This window comes from Odontomachus brunneus, unplaced genomic scaffold (genome assembly GCF_010583005.1).
Source record: "Odontomachus brunneus isolate Ranch 3 - 2012 unplaced genomic scaffold, Obru_v1 Obru_scaffold_004, whole genome shotgun sequence".
NCBI lineage: Eukaryota > Metazoa > Arthropoda > Insecta > Hymenoptera > Formicidae > Odontomachus > Odontomachus brunneus.
The window spans coordinates 2,463,853-2,485,353 of NW_022639454.1; the positions used below are offsets into that span (position 1 = coordinate 2,463,853).

Genomic DNA, 21,501 nt, shown 5'->3' on the forward strand with positions numbered 1-21,501 from the left:
CGTCTTATCTTGAATTTTCGCCCTTGTTTTGTCCGTACTCTCCTTCAAACCTTTGAACGTTAATTGCATCTCGATCACGAGTGGCTTTTCGAAGGCCCTTGGAGGGTACGCTATTTATAATACACGAAAATAAGAGATATGTAAGTCTCCTTTCTTTTGGTTGTCTTTTGTCTTTTCGTCGAAATGCCGTAATTAGTCGAGGAACATCGTGTAAATGTCGCTTGCATATTACAATATTGCTATTAAGTACCGCAAATCATACTTTTACCTTCCCGTCGGGGAAACAGCGATAACGAAAATAGCACACTTTATTCTCGTAAGCGCCCTTTCTCACGCGGAAGAAATAGGCGCTCGGTCTGCCTACCAGTTTAACACACAATTCGCTCGAAAATCAAATTTCCCGAATGCAGTCTCTTACACGATGAATTAGTCTTGTTAGATTCCGTTCTTATCGGGAGATGCGACCAAATAAATTGAAATTGTCTGCAAACGGAATGATAGAAGCACGCGATTATCGTATTATTAAATTTCGACGGTATAATAATGCGAATATTCCTCTCGCGAATAATAATTTCGCGAGCATCTCAATGTTTTCTCGCGGCTTAAGAATCGCGCCGATTAATAAATCGATTAAGATCGCGACGAAACTGCGTTTTACTTCGATGCTTTTTCTGTGTAGTTAATTAATTAATTAATTAATTAATCGATTAATTAGTTTGTTAAGTTCGTAACTATGCACTTACATTTTACGCGCTATAACAATAATAGCAAAATTGCGTGAATGTTTGAATCTTTTTTTTTTTCCTTTTAATTCCATATCTCTTTGGTTTTTTTTCATAATGTAAATTTTACAGCTATTACAAGTATTATTGTTTATATTTGTTTAAGGTAACATTAATAGCAGACTCTCTTCGTGTCCGTTACCTACTAAATACAAAGTTAAAAATGCGCAAAGTTCAAATCTTTTTTTTTTCTGTTTGTTTTAAATCTGCAAGTGTGTTCCGCTGAGTGTATGCGCGTGCACATTTGCATATGCACGCTGCATGTGTACACAGCACATGCTGGATTTGCATGCGGCACTTGCCTGTGCCGTTGCTCCTCTCTCTGAATTATCCGGAGACCTAAATTAAAAGAACGAGTCGAAAGCTCCGAGTGGCGTTGATACAGAGGCGTATTGACGGAAAGTGTTTGATAAATTGCGAATGTCGTGTCGATAAACTCAATCGTTACGACACACTTCGAGATGACGAAAATCATAAATTACACTGCACACGATGCTACACAGTTTAGACCAACAGAACAGTCAGTAACGGTATATCGCAATATTTTCACACGTTTGTTTCCTTTTTTTTATACATATATTTATATATATATATATATATATATATATATATATATATATATATATATATATATATATATATATAATATATATCTCTATTAGCGCTTTTTCTCTTTTGCACGAGACGTCCTTTTAATTTTAGATATCCTGAAACTTTTGGAAGGCCGCTGATGTATCGTTTCAAAAATTTTCAAACCCAATTCTAACTAAAGACCGTAGTCTACCTAATAGAACCGATCGAATAAGTGTCATGTCCAAAGCAAACATTCTTGCACTCATTTGGAACGAAAGGATGTCTCACGTGTGTGTGTGTGTGTGTGTGTGTGTGTCCGTGCGTGTATGTATGGATGTATATGAATGTGTATATATGTGTGTGTCTGTGCAATTGTTCCTGCCACAATTGTATGAGCGATCGTGTGTGATCCCGCTTTGGTTACCACCGAGACTAAGAACATTGGTCGTGAAACGATCCGCACAGAACGCACTTGTAACATTTTATTACAATTTACATCGTGATGAAATGTCCTCGCAATATTTCGGCAACCTTTCCGCGCTATATGGAAGGAAGTACGCACAGTGTATGCAAGAATCTTTCAGACATTATCTTATCACGTTCTAATTAACTAGACTATAGTCTTGAAATGATCTCTTATATCGTCGACGTTGGGATTAACTAATCTAGCATTGGTCGTAAAATCGTTGATAGTTTTAGCATATCTAATATACACTTCACGCTGACACGCTGTATCGATGAGATTCGTTTAGGAAGCTGAACGACAAAAAACATCAAGTGGGAGAGGTTTCGGAAGTGAACGTAATCCTCTAGCAATTCGAACGAAGCGTATGTCTCACTCTATATCGTACAATTATTCCACGTAATGGGGATGTCGCGTTATGTTTCGATCTACTTCGACAACGTTCCAATCACCATTTTACCTTGCGCAACGCGCGCCCGTGATCCGCGAATACCGATGAATAAAACGTGGACTCAGGCTATGTAGGGATTATGTTACAAGTGGGCTATCCTCGGGAATTACGTTGGTGTGGCGATCTAGCAGAACACCCGTCGATCGTTTGAATTCCGTCCGTGATTCGCCGATTATCGTGTCGCTAAACGGCGTTGGAGATTGCCAAATTAGATGCGAAGCAAACCGTCCCTCGAATACTTAGACAGAACTGCTTTATATATTACAATATATAATATTATACAATTAATAAAAAATCTCTCGTGGCAAACAGCGCCACGCTTTTCACAATTTACAATTATTATCAATAGAAACTTCATATTTTCACTTTTTTTTTTCTTTTATGGCCATTTATACTACAGTAATGCGTGAAATTATGTCCCGGTCTCATTCTTAGCACGGTGCGATCGATCGATCGATTCGGTCTCCTCGTGAAAATAGGAAAGTTACAGCAACGTGCTATCCTGCAAATCCACGAGCTACTCGCCATGTCACTACGTTGCTATTATTAGTCGTTCGACTTACAATAACAATTGTCAACTTTTCAATATCTTTTATTAGCATCTTCATACTTTTGTTTGTTCTTTTTTTTGTATCAAATTAATACAAATAACGGCAATCAAAATGTACGTAAGAAAATTATGACGCTGTAATGTTATTAACGGGAGAAATCATGTTCCTTCGGATGTGAAATTTGAAACGGACACCTTCAACAGTACAAGCAAAAGACATAACCTCGCGAGTTATCACGAGACAATAGATTATCGATTACGCAAATACAGAATATCACAAATCAAATCACATTCTTTTCATCCCTTAAATTAAGTTACGCTCTGTACCCTGACGATAGCAGTTTTTCACGTCGTCTAATTTAATAATTGAGATCGAAAGTAAACGAGAAGTTGTCTTTTGTCCAGCTAACTCTATAGCTTCGATATTATACAAGCTCAATTACTTTTTTTTTTTCTTTATCGAATGTTACAATAAATACAAAATATTATATGAAAGTGTATATAATTCTTGTATTATCTTAAGACGCTATAGTGTTCACCTGAGAATTAAAAAAATTGTATATCCGATTATTCAAAATTTTATTACGTTACGTGAAGACTAGCAAAGTTCGATATAATTAACTACGAATTTATAAGAACAAATGGGGAAAACGCTGATCGTCCCAAGTTGTAAAATATCTACTTGTTGTTGTTGTTGTTGTTGTTCCGAGAAGGCTTTGTAATCGTTACTGTTATTTAGCGTAAACGAGTCCAAATGATGCGTCAAGAGGTGGAGGGGGAAGATGGGACAGAATAGGGGGCGAATTAAATGAAAAGTTACATCAACTATCGATTAATATCAGATGCATGGCTAATTACGCTGTGTGTTCACCTAGTTTTCGTTTCTCGTTAGATTTATCTTCTATTGTTGCCCTCCTCGTGTGTGTCGTCTCATAAAAATTCTTCACGATCTTTCACGCGCGATCGTCATTTAATACTACCTATATAATATATTACAGAGTTATAATTCACTTGCTTCTGTCCGCCGTAATTAATGGTAATGAACGGGAGTAAGTTCTAGCGGTTCTCTTATCGTCTTTCTTCTTTTTTTTTTTGTTTCCTCGTAGAATAGGGTATTCGGAAGTGAAACGGCGTAACTAATAAAACGGTCGACAAGTGCGGCCATTTCGCCCGTAATCACACTTCCTATCGCGGGGTAATATAGTTTCACGTTTGAATTTCCGAGCGTACGGTGTGTACGGATATCTCGACGCGCTGATTAGCAGTCTCGGCAATGCCGAGAAGTCGGATCGCGATTTCTTAAATCTGTCGATCACATGCGTCGTAATCTTATATAAATTACACTTGGTCGTGATGAACGTCAATAGATTTATGTATTCGGAATTGTCGATATTCGATCTACAGACGCGAGTTGTGTTTGTTTCTTCTTTTTTTCCCTTTCTTTTTGAAATGCCGATTATGTCGCAATTGGAAAGCGTAAATCCGTGCGATTTGGATAGCGAGGCATTTTTACGGGAGAGCCGCCGTACCCGCCGACCTGTTTCCCCTCTCGCGGAGAGACGACCGACTGGATAAAGTAAACGTCCTTCTACTTATGCTACTCGTACAATGTGCAATCCAGTATACGTCTTAAAAATATCCGAATAGGTTCTACTTTTCGATAAAAGGCAAGAGAATTGTTCCACTCGTGTGTTCACCTATATTATGATAACGCATCTACCGGAATACGTACTTCGTGCTCTTCGATGGATTGACTCTTCGTAGGTAAACTGTAAACGATCAATTCGGGGGGAATGAATTCGTCGATATTCCTCTCTCGTGTAATCTACCTCTGTAATTTCGTGTTACGATTGGCCGAGCGCTTCTGGTTGAAGAAACCTACGGCAGCTAGAGTCTACAGATCTATGTAGCTATGGCCACCTTCGCGACAATCTCTGGTCTGTGTACTTAAATGAATAATATATGGAAAATCTCGAAATTTCGAATATATATAATATATATATCCGTGAACTCTCTCCTCTCTCTCTTTCTTTCTTGTATGATAATAATATGACGTATCTTACAAGTATGTATTATACACATCCGTAAGATTTTCTCCCAGAACGCCTCGTGTCGTATACCTAAGTGTGTTGTAGTATATCTATACTTTATATTATATACAAATTGTAAAATGTATTTTCATAATGAAAAAGTCCCGTGTCAGTTTGTGTATATCCTCTACCTCTCCTTTGGTATGTATTTATATATCTCTTTTTTATATATCTCTCCCATTCTCTTTCTATCTTTCTTTCTCTGTTTCCCTCTCTCGCTCTCTCTCTTCTCTTCCGTGTGAGAACGTGAACGTAGATGTAAATTTAGCATTCGCAGTCGCACACTCTCACATCTTTGCAGTTCTTCCATGCAGCCGCACATTCGCACTCCCTCGCGTGTTCGCTCACACGTTCACATTCACTCGAACAGTCGCGCCTCGCATTCACTTCTTTTCGTCCTTCCCGTTCGGCCGTTTCATTTTTTTTCACATCTCTCGACTGCAGATCTTACAATCGCACGATCCCTGTGTACACGCGCAACTTTCGGTCGGCTCGTTGTTCTCACCAGTACTTGCGACGTGATTCAGGATTTTCATTTCGTTATGTTCTAAGAAATCTGCTCTGTATGACAATCCCAGAAAAAATACAAGGATCATATAGAATTGTTTTCACATTTGGCGCAATCATCGCTCCTCCTACATACAATGACACTTTTATCGAGATAGATTCCCAAACGAAAAGAGAAACGTGCGATAGCCTGCGTATTAATCTCGTACGACGGACACTTCGACATATAAATATCGTTAACATTCCTCTTTCCTTCCCGAGAAAAATAATTTTAGCCGTAAAGAGTTAAACGACCTAGCTACAGACTACGGATACAGTCTAACGTCGTCATTATTATACGCACAAAATCTTGTCGCACGTCGCACTTCGCGATACTGACGAACGCCACAGCCATTCACGAGTAGTACCAGAACGAAAGACCTCGTGTCCATTAACGGGCGATTAATTCTCGTCACCCGCTCGGCAGCGCAAAAATTCATCACGATCGAATGCACTCTAATATCGTCCGTGGTTCCGCAAGTCAGCGGGCCCAGACGACGGCGATGTATCGCGAACGGAAAGATCCGTGCACCAGTTGAAGGGCATTCGGCGCCGTCGCTACTTCCGGAAGCTCCGTTCGACATTGAACGGCTCGACTTCAACTCCGGCAATCCGCTTTAATCGATCCCGATTGCCTGCACGAAAACTCGCTCTCGTTCCACGAGAATCAAGGGAAATGGGAGAAGGAAATGGAAAAGCGAGGTCGAATGAGAGAAAGAGAACGAGAGAGGAGAGAGGGAAAGAGAGAGAGAGAGAGAGAGAGAGAGAGAGGAGAACTCGTGGCGGTGATAATAGCGTCTCGCGACGGCGATTAAAATTCGTTGAAGTGGCGGCTGCACGGCGAGTAGAAACAATACTCTCTCAGACGGACACCCGCCGCGGCTGCAACAATTGATACTGGTGATGGTAATATCGCTCATCCTCATCGAGGTCCAGCATCAGGCTCCTCGCGCCCGAGCAACGTCAGATGCTCGCGCGATGCTGATACAGCGGCGGCAGTTGCAGGAGAGGCGTGAGCGGCAGCGGGGGCAGCTCGTCGTCGCCGTGCACATTCAACGCCGACAGCTGTTGCATCTGCAGCAGATGCGAGATCTTGCCGGGCGAACGACGGACCGTGAAGCGCGGTCTCCGTCGTTTCCTCTGGAAGCCGTTGCAACGGCAACTGCACACCGATGTCTCGTCGTCTAACGATATCGCATCGCCCTGATTACCGATCTGACCGGATAGTATCGAGCCGTTGGCCGTTATCACGTCGCCCTCGAGGCGCACCGCGCCTTGAGCCGCCTGTGAGATACAAAAAGAGAGACTAGATTAAGAGCTGAGGAAGAACGTAGAAACGTCCAGACACGCTTTCGATTGAATAGAATTTTTAATAGCTACACGTGAATTATATTGGAGTATACAGTGGATCGGGAGATATCTCCTTTGAATCTTTTGAAGAGTTTCTCTCGAAAAACAGAGTGACATTTGAGTCATTCGTATTTGAGCGGTTTTCCACTTGTACAGAGCGAATTCTTTATTTCAAGCGTATATGAATATTTTATCAATTATTCCATATGAAATTGAAGAGAAATCATGAAAAGTGGAATCTAATTTTTTTTTAATTTTTTTTTATTAATTTTTTATCATATAGAAAAAAAATTAATTCTATTCGATTAAAACACATTTACTCGTATGGATTAAAAATGCATTCAAAGTTGGAATTAAACATTCACTCTCTTGTGATTCCGAACAGCGGTATTTTCATTATCGCTTTAGATTAATTTTTACTCGTCTTGACATGGCATCCCAAGAGATTTAGAGGATAAAAAGACGATTGTCTCACCTGTAACGCTTCGGCTTCGTCTCGTCTCTCGTCCTCCGTGTTCATCGTCACGAATCTCAGGACCAACAGATTCAACGAAGCCGCCACGATCGCCAAGCCGAAGAGGATGAATATTAGGGCGAACATCACGTACTCGGGCTTCTTGTTTAGCGCGTTGTCCTTCTGCAGCGCGACCATGTCGCCAAAGCCGATGGTCGTCAGAGTGATGAAGCAATAGTAAATGGAATCGAAGTAGGTCCACCCTTCGTATTTAGAGAACGCGGCGGCACCGCCGGCGATGGTCAGGCACGACAGAGTCGTCACCACGCAGATGAGATTTATCTCCGAGGCCTGCGACACAATGAATCGGTATGTCAATTCCACCGCGCCGATTTTTCACATCGACCCGTGTGTACGATTCGCGCGGCGTCCAGCCAGTTTTAATCGCGCGCGACTCGCACGGGCTCGATTTAGAACGAAGGGATGCGCAGCTGTTGCGCTTTCCCATAAATTCCGCTCGAATGTCCGACGGTTCGACTTCGACTAAGCTATTGTTGTACCTGGACGTCCTTGCAGTTTAGAAGCCTCTTTACGTTCCGTATCACGACAGATGAGAACTTATTCAAGCGTTCTCCTATGCTCTGGAACATTACGAGTCCTAATGGGATACCGACAATCGCATAGAACATCGTGAACAGTTTGCCGCTTATGGTATTCGGCGTCGAGTGTCCGTAACCTGGAAGATGTATACGCGACGAACATTAGGAACTTATCTTCCACAGGATCGGGGAAAACGACGGATATACGACAACTGAATTTTAAGCAGAGGAATGTGTGTGTTATACAATCTGCTGTCTCATCAAAAATTCTGAGATAAGGCATACGCTCAAAGTGCAAACGTAGCGATACACTGAGAGAACAGCGAATGGTTAATTTCAAAGTTACTTTCAAAGTTAATTCCAGAATTACAGCTATATTTCGGCGCCAACCGTATACCTTGTTGCTTTGCTACTTATTCTAGTCATAAATATCAAAGCCTCAGTTCTCTCAATGCGACGTAAACGCGCAGTAGAAGGAGAGATGGAATATTGATTTGATAAATAAAACAAAATGCCTCGACAATTGTCAAAGATAGTTGGACTACACACGCACCTATCGTGGTGAGGACCGTTGTGGCATAATAAAACGCGCCGGCGAACTTCCACTGTTGACCAGCCTTGTGAGGTTCCGTCTTCAGCACCACTGTTTCCATGATCTTGAAGTCGTCCTCGCTTATATTATATTTTCGTATGACTTTTTTCTCAATGTCTGCGAACAGAACAAGCGCGGCGACGCGCTATATAACTATCCTGTTCTCTCGATTGAGAGAGCTACATAGCTGCTCTCGACACAATCGTGCGCGTGCTTTTCGCCAATCTCGCTCATGAAGAAAGAAACAGGTGAATATCAGTCAGAACTGAATAAAATAACTAACAACCTCTGAACTTTCTAGAGAGCATAGTTTCACGTCCACCGGGGGGTGCCCGGCTTGCAGGAAACGGCGATAACACTCGATACTTTTAATAAAATTATTATGTATCAGGCAGAGACAAAGTCTCTCGCTTTCACACCGCGAACAAAACGAACGAGGCTCGTTTTTGTAAAAAGAAATTTTGTAAAAAAAATATCTTTTTGTAAAAAAAAGAAAAAAAATAGGTATGAGATGAGAGAGTCACTATGAAAAAAAAAGTCATTATTGCTCTCTCGCAAGCCCTCAAGAATTTATAAGGCTCGTGAGAGAACGTATTTATCAAGCGCTTCGAGCCATCAGCGAGATACTACCGTCGTTACGTTGTAAGAAGATCGTTTCACTTCAGCAATAGTGTAGTGACTTCTTGTATCACATGTATAACGTGTAAGGCTCGTGCAAATGCCGTTCTCGTCGTGCACACGATTACAGATTATGTTACACGGCGCTATGTAGCGTTTCTCACTCGCGTCTAAACGTAATCTACACAAATAGCGGTACAAGAGGGCTTTTCCGCTGGGAACAACACGGATATTTACGAGATATTTAAGGGGCGTCGTAAGACATTGTTCTCACGTGTATTAATTTTTTTTTGGAAATCCAAGAAATGAAATGATTATAAGAACAAGAAGTAACAACAGTTAACAACACACGCGCCAACACTTTTGAAAAATATCGATTGTAACAATCGATAGTGTTTCCGAATATCGTCTCTTTAGAAATGGCAGAAATAGTTCACGGAAAAAACAATATAGTTGGCCCGTACGTAAGCCCGGTTATGCCAACCAGATTAATAGTAAAATACGGAACGACGAATTATGTGGTTGCTACGACCGCAAAGCAGTCGCCGAGTTACAGTGACGATATCTGACTGCCTCAACTAAAGTGTATCCATGGTAAATGTCACCTCAACTGAATTCTAGTTACCACAAGCAGATCACGCACAACGATGTAGTTAATGTACCAAAGTAACCGAGTCATATCGACCATACACCGTCACGCAGAGTTAACTAGGGTCATGCAACTATACTGCTAAAAACTAAATATTCCTAGTTATGTGCCTTCTATTTTTTCCGTATTTGTATACAATCTTGTAAAAACTAATTATAAAGTCATTTATCAATCCGCGAAAACGACGCACTGAGAAAAAAAATGTTTGGTATTACACTTAGGAAAAAGTTACCTTAAAATCAACAAATATTTCTTTGATGAGTGCCATTAACATATTTATTTAAATCTAAATTCGGTTTACTTAAATCAGATAAACAATATTTGATTTAAATAAAGAGAATTTAGATTTAAGTAAATATGTTAATATCCATCAAAGAAATATTTGTTGACTTTAAGGTAATTTTTCTCTCAGTGTAGTGACTATAATCATATAGAGAAATAATGATTATAAATTATGACTATAATTATGAATTATAGTCAAGAAGACAATCTCTTTTATTTAAATTCTATTATAATATTTTAGTGATAAAATAATCTTATAATGCACATTACTACTACGAAATTTTTACTACAAAAAATATGGTCAGGGCCGTAGATAACTATAATTTGAGTTGGATTGACCATTTTTTTCTCTCAGCGCGTAAGTCAACTGAAATGTCAACTTTCGCACCGCGCGATCGCGGTCAGTCGACTACTTACCGTCCAATGCTTCTTTGCGTGATTTCTCCGTCTCGGACTCGAGTACGTCGAAGATTGCAGCACCGACGAGGAGATAAGTAAACGTGAAGACGATTAATGATAGGGTCCGGACGTTTTGCTTCTTCATTCTCTAGTGAGCCACATGCTCACTAGCAGGGCCCCGGCCCTAACTACTTGCATCGCTCAGTGGGGTACGATTTGGCTTGTCGGGCCCATGACGACCCCCTCTTCTTGTGCTCGACACTGCCCGGGGGGTCCCTCTCTTCCTTACCGAGCGCTACAGACCTGGCACGTGACTTTTCGTCTTCAGGATGTCGCTTTCCTTGCCATAGCAGCCGTGCAGCCGTTTTCGTTCATCTGAAACTCCCGCGCGTCTATACAGTTGATTGAAGTTAACGCGCGTCAAAAGGCGTCGGAAGCTCGGTCGTTAGAATGCATGGCGAATCGCCGGCAAGGAGCGGCTGAAAGACGAGCTTCCGTTGAGGCGAGAGAGGACAGTAACAAGAGCGTCGAATCGATTTTATGACACGCGAAAGGGAGCCAATGATACGGACGAAATGGACAGGTCCGTTCCGATGGAACTTGGCGTTATTTTTAAAGATGTGGGTCACTTAAAAGGGAGAGAGAGATCGGGGGTTGATCGATTTCGCGGCTGAGTCCTCTCCCCGCGGACATTTTCGGAATCTCTCCAGCGGCTCGAAATTAAGACGTAGGTGCGACACAATCGCGAGGTACAATCGCTTTGGTCAGATGACCTATTTTAAGATCGTTTCTTTCGCCTCATCGGCGGGGAGCAAGACCGAGCTATTTCCACAACGAGGATCGACCGTGCGAAAAATGTGCTGATTTAGAAGGGCTCACCTGCAGTCTGTTCCGGGCTCTCCTTTAGGTACGACAAAGAGTTGAGCAGAATGATATGGCAGTGCTTTCGCTGCTCCCACTGCCACGTTTCCTCCATTCCTCGGCTTAGCACCCCCACACTTTCGGAGCCGACTGCGTGAGAGAGAAAGAGCACAAATAAGAGGGATGAAATTTGACAAGTGATGGGATGTGTTTCGCGGAGCGATCATTTGCCCGACCGTGATGCATCGCGAAACAATACCGGACACAATTCGTTTCGTCGATATTATTTCGCGCTCAGGATATAATCTCTACGAAGACGCACGTTGTCGAGAAGCGAGATCCGCGTGATTCAGCAACGCTATTCACGGGAGCTGTCAAATCGATTTTGTATTTGCAGAGTAAAAAGAAGAAAATAGCGCGCTTCACGTTCTCAAGTCGCTATATTTAACGCGGAACGAAAAATCGCGCTGGAGAATCGTCGTTGCTGACCGAGATTTCATTGCCAAGTTGAACCCGGCACTGTCCGCAAGAGACACCGAGGAAAAGGAGGATTTTCGGAAACCGAGGGTCCTCGAAAAATGTCTTCGATCTGCGCATCACAGTGTAACGCGTCGGATAATCGCCGAATTAGAGCGCGCGTCATCATCAATTCGCTTCTCGATTTACGCGGCGGCCCTCTGTCGCATGAATAATGTATACGTTACATCCGCAATATTATATTATATTATTTACTCATCATCGCGCGTTCTCGCTACATATTAGATCCAAATTTACACAAACACCATAGACACATACACACACACATACACACGCGTACAGACACACCGCGTCGAATGCCATGTAATACTTGTCGGCTGTCGTGTGCAAATTATACCACGTATAGTTTCGCCTATCTCGGGTACAATTAATCGCGATCATTCGCGTAACCGCGACTCGGAAAGGAAAGAGAGGTATCAAGTAAAGTCGAATCGCTATAAAATTTACACCTGGGGCATAATCCACCGGTAGAATTTTTCAGTTCGCGAGTGAGTGGTCGATCCGAAATTTCCAGTATTTTTACACAAACTCGCGTTAAAAACTTATTTCCGAGTCGAAATTTCCGTTCTGTATTTATTCTAAAAATTCCGTCGAATTTGAAGAACCAATGGAATATTTCGAAATACAGCATCATATGTTATCTCTTGATGCTATAAATAGTTATTGTTGCTTCTTGAAAGCAACAAGGAAAGAATTTATTTCAGTATTACTTAACATTCAATCATCTTAATAATTTGTCTGCACTTAATCTCTTTTGCTTCTTAATTTAGCTAAGCAATGTATTAATGTATTACGTACTTATTCAATTTTACAGAAATATAATTTCATATATATATATAGGGTGTCCCGAACTTCCATGATGACCCTCGGTGAGAACGGATTGAGGTAAGCAAGAAAATCCTGTGTCGTTTTGCGATATTCGTAGATATTTTTAGATATTCGTAGATTCGATTTATAGATATTAATTCGTATTTTCGCGTATATTCACGCAAACTCTTAATTTCACGCAAATGAGTATGCGTGAATACACACGAAAATACGAATCGATCGGAGACGCGGCGTTAACTAATTTTAACATTATTTATGGATATATTATATTAAGGATAATTGTCGAATGCTACTACAAGCATTACACTTCCATCACATCGCACGTGTGATTACCTTGATAATGAGGTAATCTAAAAATGTGATAATCCTGACCATCTTGTGTGATCGTAATGTGAGAGGGATGATTGACGTGATTTCTTGGCCACCGAGTATACCCCTCACCGTGCGCGAAGTGATAACGACGCGCGCGATTCACTCGAGGTAACTTGTCCTTCGCGACGCTCAATTGTTTTTGCAGTCTCACGCGCCTCGCGTGCTCGCCCGCTGCCGAGTCATTACGTCGCAAGCCGGCTAGCGACGTGCATAACGCGACGCGACGCGCGAATGTATATCGGTGTGCGTTGTTTATAGTTTCCGCCGGATAATTAAAAAATATCTCGCCGGGTCTCTCTCGAGACATTTCATCGCTCGTTCTCTCTCTTTCTCATCGGCGTCGCGTTAATTAATACGTGTTCCTCCGATCGAATTGTATAACTGCGCGAGTGTCAGTGAGTATCTGGAGCCAGGAAGTCTAGAAGCAGGAACTGGAGGATGCTGGGCGCCGAGACGTGGGTAGCGACTATAGGTATAGTAAAAGTATTTATTCTAAAAATGATTTTGATTTCAATGGGCGATCGACAAACTCATTGAGAAAATGAGAAGATATTCGAATCGAAATTTAGTATCTACTTAAAGTTCGACATTCACAGTCACTGTTTGATAAATAATATTAACTCTAATTATCGGTTAACTTGTAATACGTATTTCGTATAACAAGAGATATCAATTCAAACAATCGAATACGATCTGTAATTAAGCGTATCTTCAATTAATGATTGTAGATAGTTCGCAATTAACAATATCGGACTAATTTTCATAAGTGTTGATATTTGTTTTACTAATAATGCTCTATGAGACGCGAGTTTTTATCTCGAATCTACCAACGTTCTTCTTTTGTTTCTTTCACTTCTGTTTGTTGTTGTTATACCGAGTCCAAACTGAAATTCTTGTTGATATTTATACAACTACCATCTTTGTTTTTGCAACGTTTTCCTCAAATACGTTTTTTCAAGTTTTACCGACAAATCTTCAACGCTAGTAACAAAATAATAAGAAAGATATTTTTTGAAGACCCAAAGTTTGTCCTATGATTTATCTGTATCAATTAAATTTAATATTTATTTATCATATATATTTTACCTGAAACTGAGTGAGAAATACATCACATATTGTTTGTTGAAATTAATAATAAGAATTAAATGCAGGTAGAGAAAATTGAGATGATCGAATATTAAATTTTTATTAGATGCTTCTTCAAGTCTCAATACGGGAAAAATGACATTCTTTTAATGTCAAGATAGGACAATAGTCTACGTAATGTTATGTTTTTGAATCCTTCATTGATTCGTCAAATATCGACGGTACTTGCAGAATTAATGTAGAAGCTGAATTTCGACTCGGGGGCGTTCAATTTTGCAGAGGAGCGTCTTGCGATCGCGCGTCTAATCCCGCTGCGATCTAATTCGTTTCCTTGACAGCACGTAGTTCGGCGAACTTTCGGTTAGCAGTGCTGCAGTCTCTTAGTCGTCTCATAAAATTTGAAGCACCGACATACGTGTTACGAGTATGTTTGCGCTGATTCCGAAGGACGAGCTTGGACGGGATGACGTGAATTTTTAGATTTATATATAGCTGCGTTAAAAATGAATTATGCACATATATATCATTGATCATTTGTATTTGACGAACCAATTGAAAGATCATTAAGTTTGACACACGTTTCGTGCATTAACTCAGCCTCGCGCGGATGCCGTACCATCGATAAATCGATAGTTATTACAAGTTGTCAACCATCCACATCTAGCTGTACGCATTCCTGATGATCGTTGATTAATCCAGAAAGCGGAAGCGTGCTTTATTTTCATATAAGCTTTCAATAATTTATCTATTTTATTATATCTGTGGTATATTTTAGTATATCTGTGGTCTTATTTATGCTACGCAACTTCCTTCTTGCAATTTACACAATTCTTTTTTTCTCTTTGGTGCGAGATTTCTCTACAAATAAAACAAATAGATAAATAGATAAGCTAAGGGATGAGAAGCGCGTAAAGGGAGAGAGCTAGAAAAGAATATAGTTAGTGTAAAATTTGTAGTAACTATCGGTCTTTATCGGATAGTAAGACGATATCGATCTATTGGATGGTAAGACGATATCGATCTATCGAACTCGCAAGAACGTCCGACAAAGTGCATTGTAGGGGCGCCACGAACTTTCGGTGCATTTACGGTGAACGCGCGCGTTTTTGACGGACATCTTGCTATTCGCGCGCCGAATAACCGCCGTTAACACATCGATCGACATCGCTCCTTGTTTTACGCGTCTTTGGTCTGTCGCAAGTGAGCCTCGCGCGGGAATAAGTATCGGGAGTGCCGAAAGGAACGAAGTGCGATTATCGGGACGTATCGTGTGAGTGTTATTAGTGAGTAATCTTCTCGTTATTCGGCAACCGGTGCTTGTCGCGACGTCTCGACTCGGCGTTTCTTGCACTTGTTATCACCGCCGAGAAAGAGACTGAAAAGGATAGAAGGAAAGCGGAGGAGGAAAAGAGATGACTCTGGAGAAGTGTATTCGGAGCAAGGCTCGAAGGTACGCACCATTCTATTTCAGGTAAGCTGTGGCAATTTCGAAAGTAGCAAGCTCCGTAACGCCGAGTCTAACCAAATCTTACTTCTCTCCTCTCTCTCTCTCTCTCTCTCTCTCTCTCTCTCTCTCTCTTGTGATTTAAATTAACACTTGCGCGATAGTCGGTTAGATTGGCGGGCGGTGTTTTATTGAATTTATGATAAATTGCTTCCGAAACCTGCCCCCGCGGTAAAGGTAATACGGACGCAAGGCAAGGAGAGGGGGAGCGAAGGAGAGGAGAAAGCCATCTCCTCACTTAACTCGTGAAAGAAGAGGCTGTGAAAATCCCTTCGTAAATCAAGACAACGAGCGCGATTACGATCGCGACGATTCCTTTCCTCGCATATGAGGGGGAGAATCTGTTGAATACATTTGAAACTAATACCCGCGATATGTGTATGCCGCGTTAGCTCCGGTAATGATCGATGAAGGTACAAATCTGACGATGGAAGGGAGGACGATCGGCATTTGCATGTATTGCGAACACCCTCGCATCTCATCTCGTCGTTCTTATCGCTATCGAACAGATAGTGTATTAAATCAATCGTAATAAGCAATGTAATCCTTACGTGAACCGTGAAAATATTAGATCTATTCTTCTTGCACGTAAACCTACCCAAAAGTTACATTTTTGTTGCACTTGTTGATGATAGAAATAAGAACATTAAAAAGCTATAAACTGCTCGTGAAACTCAAAGTGAGCCAAAATGAAAAAATATGACCTAAATATTTTTTGTACTTCTACATTTGTGCCAAATTAGAAAGAAATCGGAATGTAACTTTTGTATATGTTTACTTGTTAGCTGAACTACACGCTACAATAAGTTAGAACAAAATAAATAAATTTTGTTTCACTTTAACTTATTGCATTAGTCTGCACCAGTTCAGATAGTTTGGCTAAAAAAAACATCTATTTTTTAACACTTATTGCTAACGTCACACATGTGTGATGGCGATAATTTCTCACTCCATATCTGCATATGCATAAACAAATAAAGGATGTATTGCCTATATAGTTTCTGCAAAAAATTACTGAAAATCAGAGAAATATGTTAATATTTCAATTTTCCATATTAAAATGCAAGAGTTGAATGACAACATATTTTTACTTTAATATCACATTTTTATGATTTATTCATTTCATATTATTTCTGACTTTTTTAAAATTTTTATCTCTAAACTGTAATGAAACATTATTATGTCGAATACATTATTTTGAATATTTAAAGTGCACGCGTATATAAAAATTAATTATTTATTTAAAATTCTTTTCCTTTACTAAAAATAACAATATCATACATTTCATGTATATAATTAAAACGTCATTTGATCTCATGTTTGCGAGGCTTACACTTCAAAGTAACAAGCTTACACTGAAGTAACTTTTGATCCCAGCTCTGAATTAATGTCAAATTGTATCTAATCGCTCTTAGACGCAATACAAATTAATATTTAGATATTAATTTGTATTGCGTCTAAAAGCGATTAGATACAATTTGACATTAATTCAGAGCTGGGATCAAAAGTTACTTCAGTGTAAGCTTGTTACTTTGAAGTATAAGCCTAGCAAACATAATGAGGTCAAATGACGTTTTAATTATATACATGAAATGTATGACTTTGTTATCTTTAGTAAAGGAAAAGAATTTTAAATAACATTAATTTTTATATACGCGTGCACTTTAAATATTCAAAATAATGTATTCGACACAATAATGTTTCATTATAGTTTAGAGATAAAAATTTTAAAGAAGTCAGAAATAATATAAAATGAATGTAAGCTTGGCAAACATAGTGAGGTCAAATGACGTTTTAATTATATCCATGAAATGTATGATATTGTTATCTTTAGTAAAGTAAAACATAATTTTAAGAAATGCTAATTTTTTCAAAATTTATTTTATTATTTCTAAGATATGGGCAATACATCCTTAAGTAAGTTAGTTTTATACTATTGCATAAAAAATACAAGATGATCTGTGGGGACAATTTCCCGGATAAACGGTGACAGCAAATGCGTTAAACGTTAAAAATAAAATTCTTTATAATCGGTTTTGATTAAGTACTACGAGATTTTTGTCGTCTATCGACGAGTGTCGTTCGTTCACGCGGGGAAGGTAGATGCATCTTTCGCGGAGGGAAGCGCGGACACGTCTCGAGAAACCATGGGTTGCCAGGGTTGTCGCAAAGGTCGAGAAGCAGTCGAGTGGCGTTGCTTTGAGTACAGGCACGTCGCAATTCTGAGCTATCCACTCATTGTCTCATGATATCGGATCTTCGTTGTCCTAGCCTTGGATAGGTCACGAGTTTAATAACATCGGTTAGCGCCATACTGCCGACGCGCTGCTCCCTAATATCGATTATTATGTGCTCGATCCTATAAGGGGTTGTCGTTGCGATAGCGGCTTATTTGCTCCACTGAATTAGCGAGAACAATAAGCCGTGGCGCCGGCTAAAGGACGACGTGATCATCGCCTACGCGACCCATACCTTCTTTTACCGAAGCTGAGGAATTTCCTCGGCGAGACGGCCTGCTATTAGCAGACTCGAAACTTCATTCGCGACTTCGCCCGAGACTTCGACGCGACGAGAAAACGCGCACGATTTTAGCTTGCCGCGATGGCGTTGCTATTACAACGCTAATAATGAAGTTACAGTCGTGCAAAAAAAAAAAATATATATATATATATATATATATATATATATATATATATATATATATATATATATATATATATATATACGATAAGTTTTACTGCGATCCATTCCACTTTTGCTGGGAGAACCTCTAAAATGCATAAACATAAAATATTCACGAGCAGGATAACAGTAGCATTTATTTTGCGCTCAAATAAGCGATACGTTAAATTCCGCGTCCCCTCGTTCATCTCCATAAACGAGCCCTGGGAAGACTTAAATGCCGACAGATGAACGTGTAGGTTAGTATCGTCTTGCGGAAGACTAGAGTCGATCAAAATATACAGCGGATTACGAGGGTCGATCATATTCTAACAAGTAATCTTATCTAAAAGTTACGCTTCGATTTCTTTCTAATTTGGTATAAAAGTAGAAATACAAAAAATATTTAGGTCACATTTTTCCATTTTGGCTCACTTTGAGTTTCGCTGGCAGTTTATAGCTTTTTGATGTTTTCATTCCTATCATCAACAAGTGCAACAAAAATGCATGAGAAAATTGAATACAAGATATAGGCGTTTCTGGTTTGCTCATTATGAATATGAAGTCAAATGTATAAAATTATTTGTATAAATAATAAAATGTTTAAACACAAAGCATGTAAAAAGTTGAAAAAAAATTATTTATACAAATAATTTCTCGGCTTAGCCGAGATTCGAACCATTTTTGACTAATTTAGCACAGATTTGAAATATTTTGGTTGAAATCTCGGCTAAAAATTTAGAATGGTTTGTATCTCAGCTATGCCGATTTTGCTAAAATTATTTAACTACATTTAAATTTAGTTATTTAACTATAGCTAAACAATTTTAGTAAAATCGGCACATAGTTGAGAAACGAACCATTCTAAATTTCTTTAGATGAGATTCCAATCAAAAAATTTTAAATCTGTGTTAAATTAGCCAAAAATGGTTCGAATCTCGGTCAAACCGAGAAATTATTTGTATAAATAATTTTTTTCAACTTTTTATGTTTTGTTTAAACATTTTAGAATTTATACAAATAATTTTACACATTTGACTTCATATTCATAATCAGCAAACTAAAAACGCCTATATCTTGTATTCAATTTTATTTCTCATGCATTTTTGTTACACTTGATTATAAGAGTGAGAACATTAAAAGCTATAAACTGCCCGTAAAACTCAAAGTGGGCCAAAATGAAAAAGTATGATCTAAATATTTTTTGTACTTCTACATAGCTTATGCCGAATTAGAAAGAAATCGGAGTGTACTTTTTAGATAGGTTAACTTGTAAGTTATAGCGAGGACTCACGGCGAAAATCATCTTACGTCACGAACTTCGATAAGATCCGACGACTCCGAATCATGTGTGTGTGTGTATGCTTGCTGTGCGATTGTGTCACGTTATCCTTATATTGAAATACACGAAATCGTAAAGTTCAGATGTGGCCATTTCATCCGCGGGCTGTCGCGTTACGTCACCTTCGCGATGTTACATTTTCGCGATCGGTCGTTACATAAACCGAACTTTCATAAAACGCAAAGTACATTGGCGGACTCGCCTTCCGAACCTTATCGATTTGCAAGTTTACGATCGTTTTACGTGTGTTTTTTAGTATATGTATTTAAATAGAAAAACATATACATCCGTCAGAAGGAGATGAAATTAAAATTTATCGTAGTCGCTACGTCCATCGTTCTCGGGAAACGCAAAATTAAATTGTAAAAAAGAAAATACCGAATGGAGAAATACTGTCGTTCCGGAATTTACATTGAAAAGAAGAAACGAAAGAACTAAGTCTCAGGATTTGCACAAATTGCGATCCAATCAAATTGAATAAAAATGAAGTCGAGTCAACGATCCGATGTGGATTCAAATCTCAAAATTCAGTCAACAGTAAAAGGTTAACAGAAGGAAATTGAGTCGTAATTGTATGCATAGTATAAATATTCTTTCAACTACTAAGGAGATTGATCCAATCGTATTGAACAGGCAGTTCTATCTCTGGTGAAAAGTTCCGTAAATCGGATGACAGATGTATGGCCAATAATGTGTACTGAGTCAGCTTTATGATCGCTTCATTGAGCTTTATACGAACAGGAGATTTAAGAAGCAGCAGAATTTTGCTGAAAGAATTAGGGCAGCTGCTTCGTGATGTACAGTCCTGAAACTTAGTTCGTTTAACTCACTTGGAGTTACTTGAACCGATCTCTTTTTACAGTGCAGCAGTTTGCAGAATGTAAAGTCGTAAGGCTTCGGAGCCTCGAGATTCGAGCATTTTAAAGCACACAGGATCCGTATAGTTCGACGCCAAGTCGAGATCTCGCGAAGGACGGAGTAATCGAGCTGATATAATACACCTGGTGTATGTGCGCGCGCGCGCTCGCTATATATACAATATGTGACGTATATTCGCGCGATATTTGGCAAAACCTCTTATGTTACGGCGCAACGTGCAATCCTTGCATGTGCAGGCGCGATTCCTTGAATTCCTAGAAATTGCGGCGGGATTGCCCGGCGTAATATCGAAATTGCACGTGCGATGGGTTGCTACGAATCGATTGCGGAAATAGAACCCGCTCTAATTCGTGCAGCTCTCGCGGCCGCAACTTGCTTCTTCTGATATCCTTCAGGCGGTTCGGTTGCTTATATGAACTTACAGGAACGAAGTCCGCGTCTCAACGTGCGCCACAGCGACTCGTCGATCAACGGAACTCGCGTGCTGCGAATGTATAATTAATTAATTAATTAATTTAGTTGTGTCAATCGAATCCCTCGCTGTTATTGAAAGACGTTATCACTGCGTGAACACTCGGGGGTATTGTAGATATCGCATTCCCACGATTTTCTTCAGAGATCGCGAAGCGAAATCGTGGGAAATTGTTTCACGTCTCATCTTCACGCGTCGGTGGAACAATTACGAATACCGAGCTGTTTTTTGGACATCTCTCTGGAATATCTCGCGCAAGTATATATTGAGTCACATCTAAAGTTAGGTTCTGAGATATCTCTGTAGTTTTTTTCTACATTAAAGGAGAAAATATGCGTTGATAAATAAATTGCATGATTAGAAGAAATAAGTATTGTGTTGTTAGTCAATTTTTCCGACCACAATTTATGCCTTACACATTTCCCTTTAACATAAAGAAATCAACAGAGATGTTTTGAAATCTAAAGTTAGGCGACTCACCCTGTGCTGTCTATACATATATTGCATATTTTGCAGAGCGTATACTTTGCATGATTCTTTTTTTGCGAAGAACTCGAAAGA

At 39.7% G+C, this 21,501-nt stretch overlaps 2 protein-coding genes across 4 annotated transcripts in view; one reads left to right on the plus strand and one right to left on the minus strand.

Annotated features, from left to right (window-relative positions):
- Positions 1-1,368: 1,368 nt before the first annotated feature.
- Positions 1,369-21,501, minus strand: part of LOC116847315 (two pore potassium channel protein sup-9-like) — a 118,114-nt gene continuing 97,981 nt past the window's right edge. For both annotated transcript variants that reach the window (XM_032822191.1, XM_032822201.1), the window contains 6 exons: positions 11,278-11,409; positions 10,417-10,773; positions 8,412-8,567; positions 7,820-7,995; positions 7,281-7,610; positions 1,369-6,739 (listed from right to left, as the gene is read on the minus strand). In XM_032822191.1, coding sequence (XP_032678082.1) covers positions 6,419-6,739; positions 7,281-7,610; positions 7,820-7,995; positions 8,412-8,567; positions 10,417-10,543 — 1,110 coding nt within the window. In that variant the 5' untranslated portion in view covers positions 10,544-10,773; positions 11,278-11,409 and the 3' untranslated portion in view covers positions 1,369-6,418. The remainder of the gene's footprint in view (positions 6,740-7,280; positions 7,611-7,819; positions 7,996-8,411; positions 8,568-10,416; positions 10,774-11,277; positions 11,410-21,501) is intronic.
- Positions 13,196-21,501, plus strand: part of LOC116847324 — a 109,323-nt gene continuing 101,017 nt past the window's right edge. Inside the window, exon 1 of one of the 2 annotated variants that reach the window (XM_032822223.1) lies at positions 13,196-13,468. The gene's annotated coding sequence lies outside the window, so the exon portion shown is untranslated. Of the gene's footprint in view, positions 13,469-14,859; positions 15,554-21,501 lie in introns of those variants that run through there. The other variant, XM_032822231.1, reaches the window with a different exon arrangement.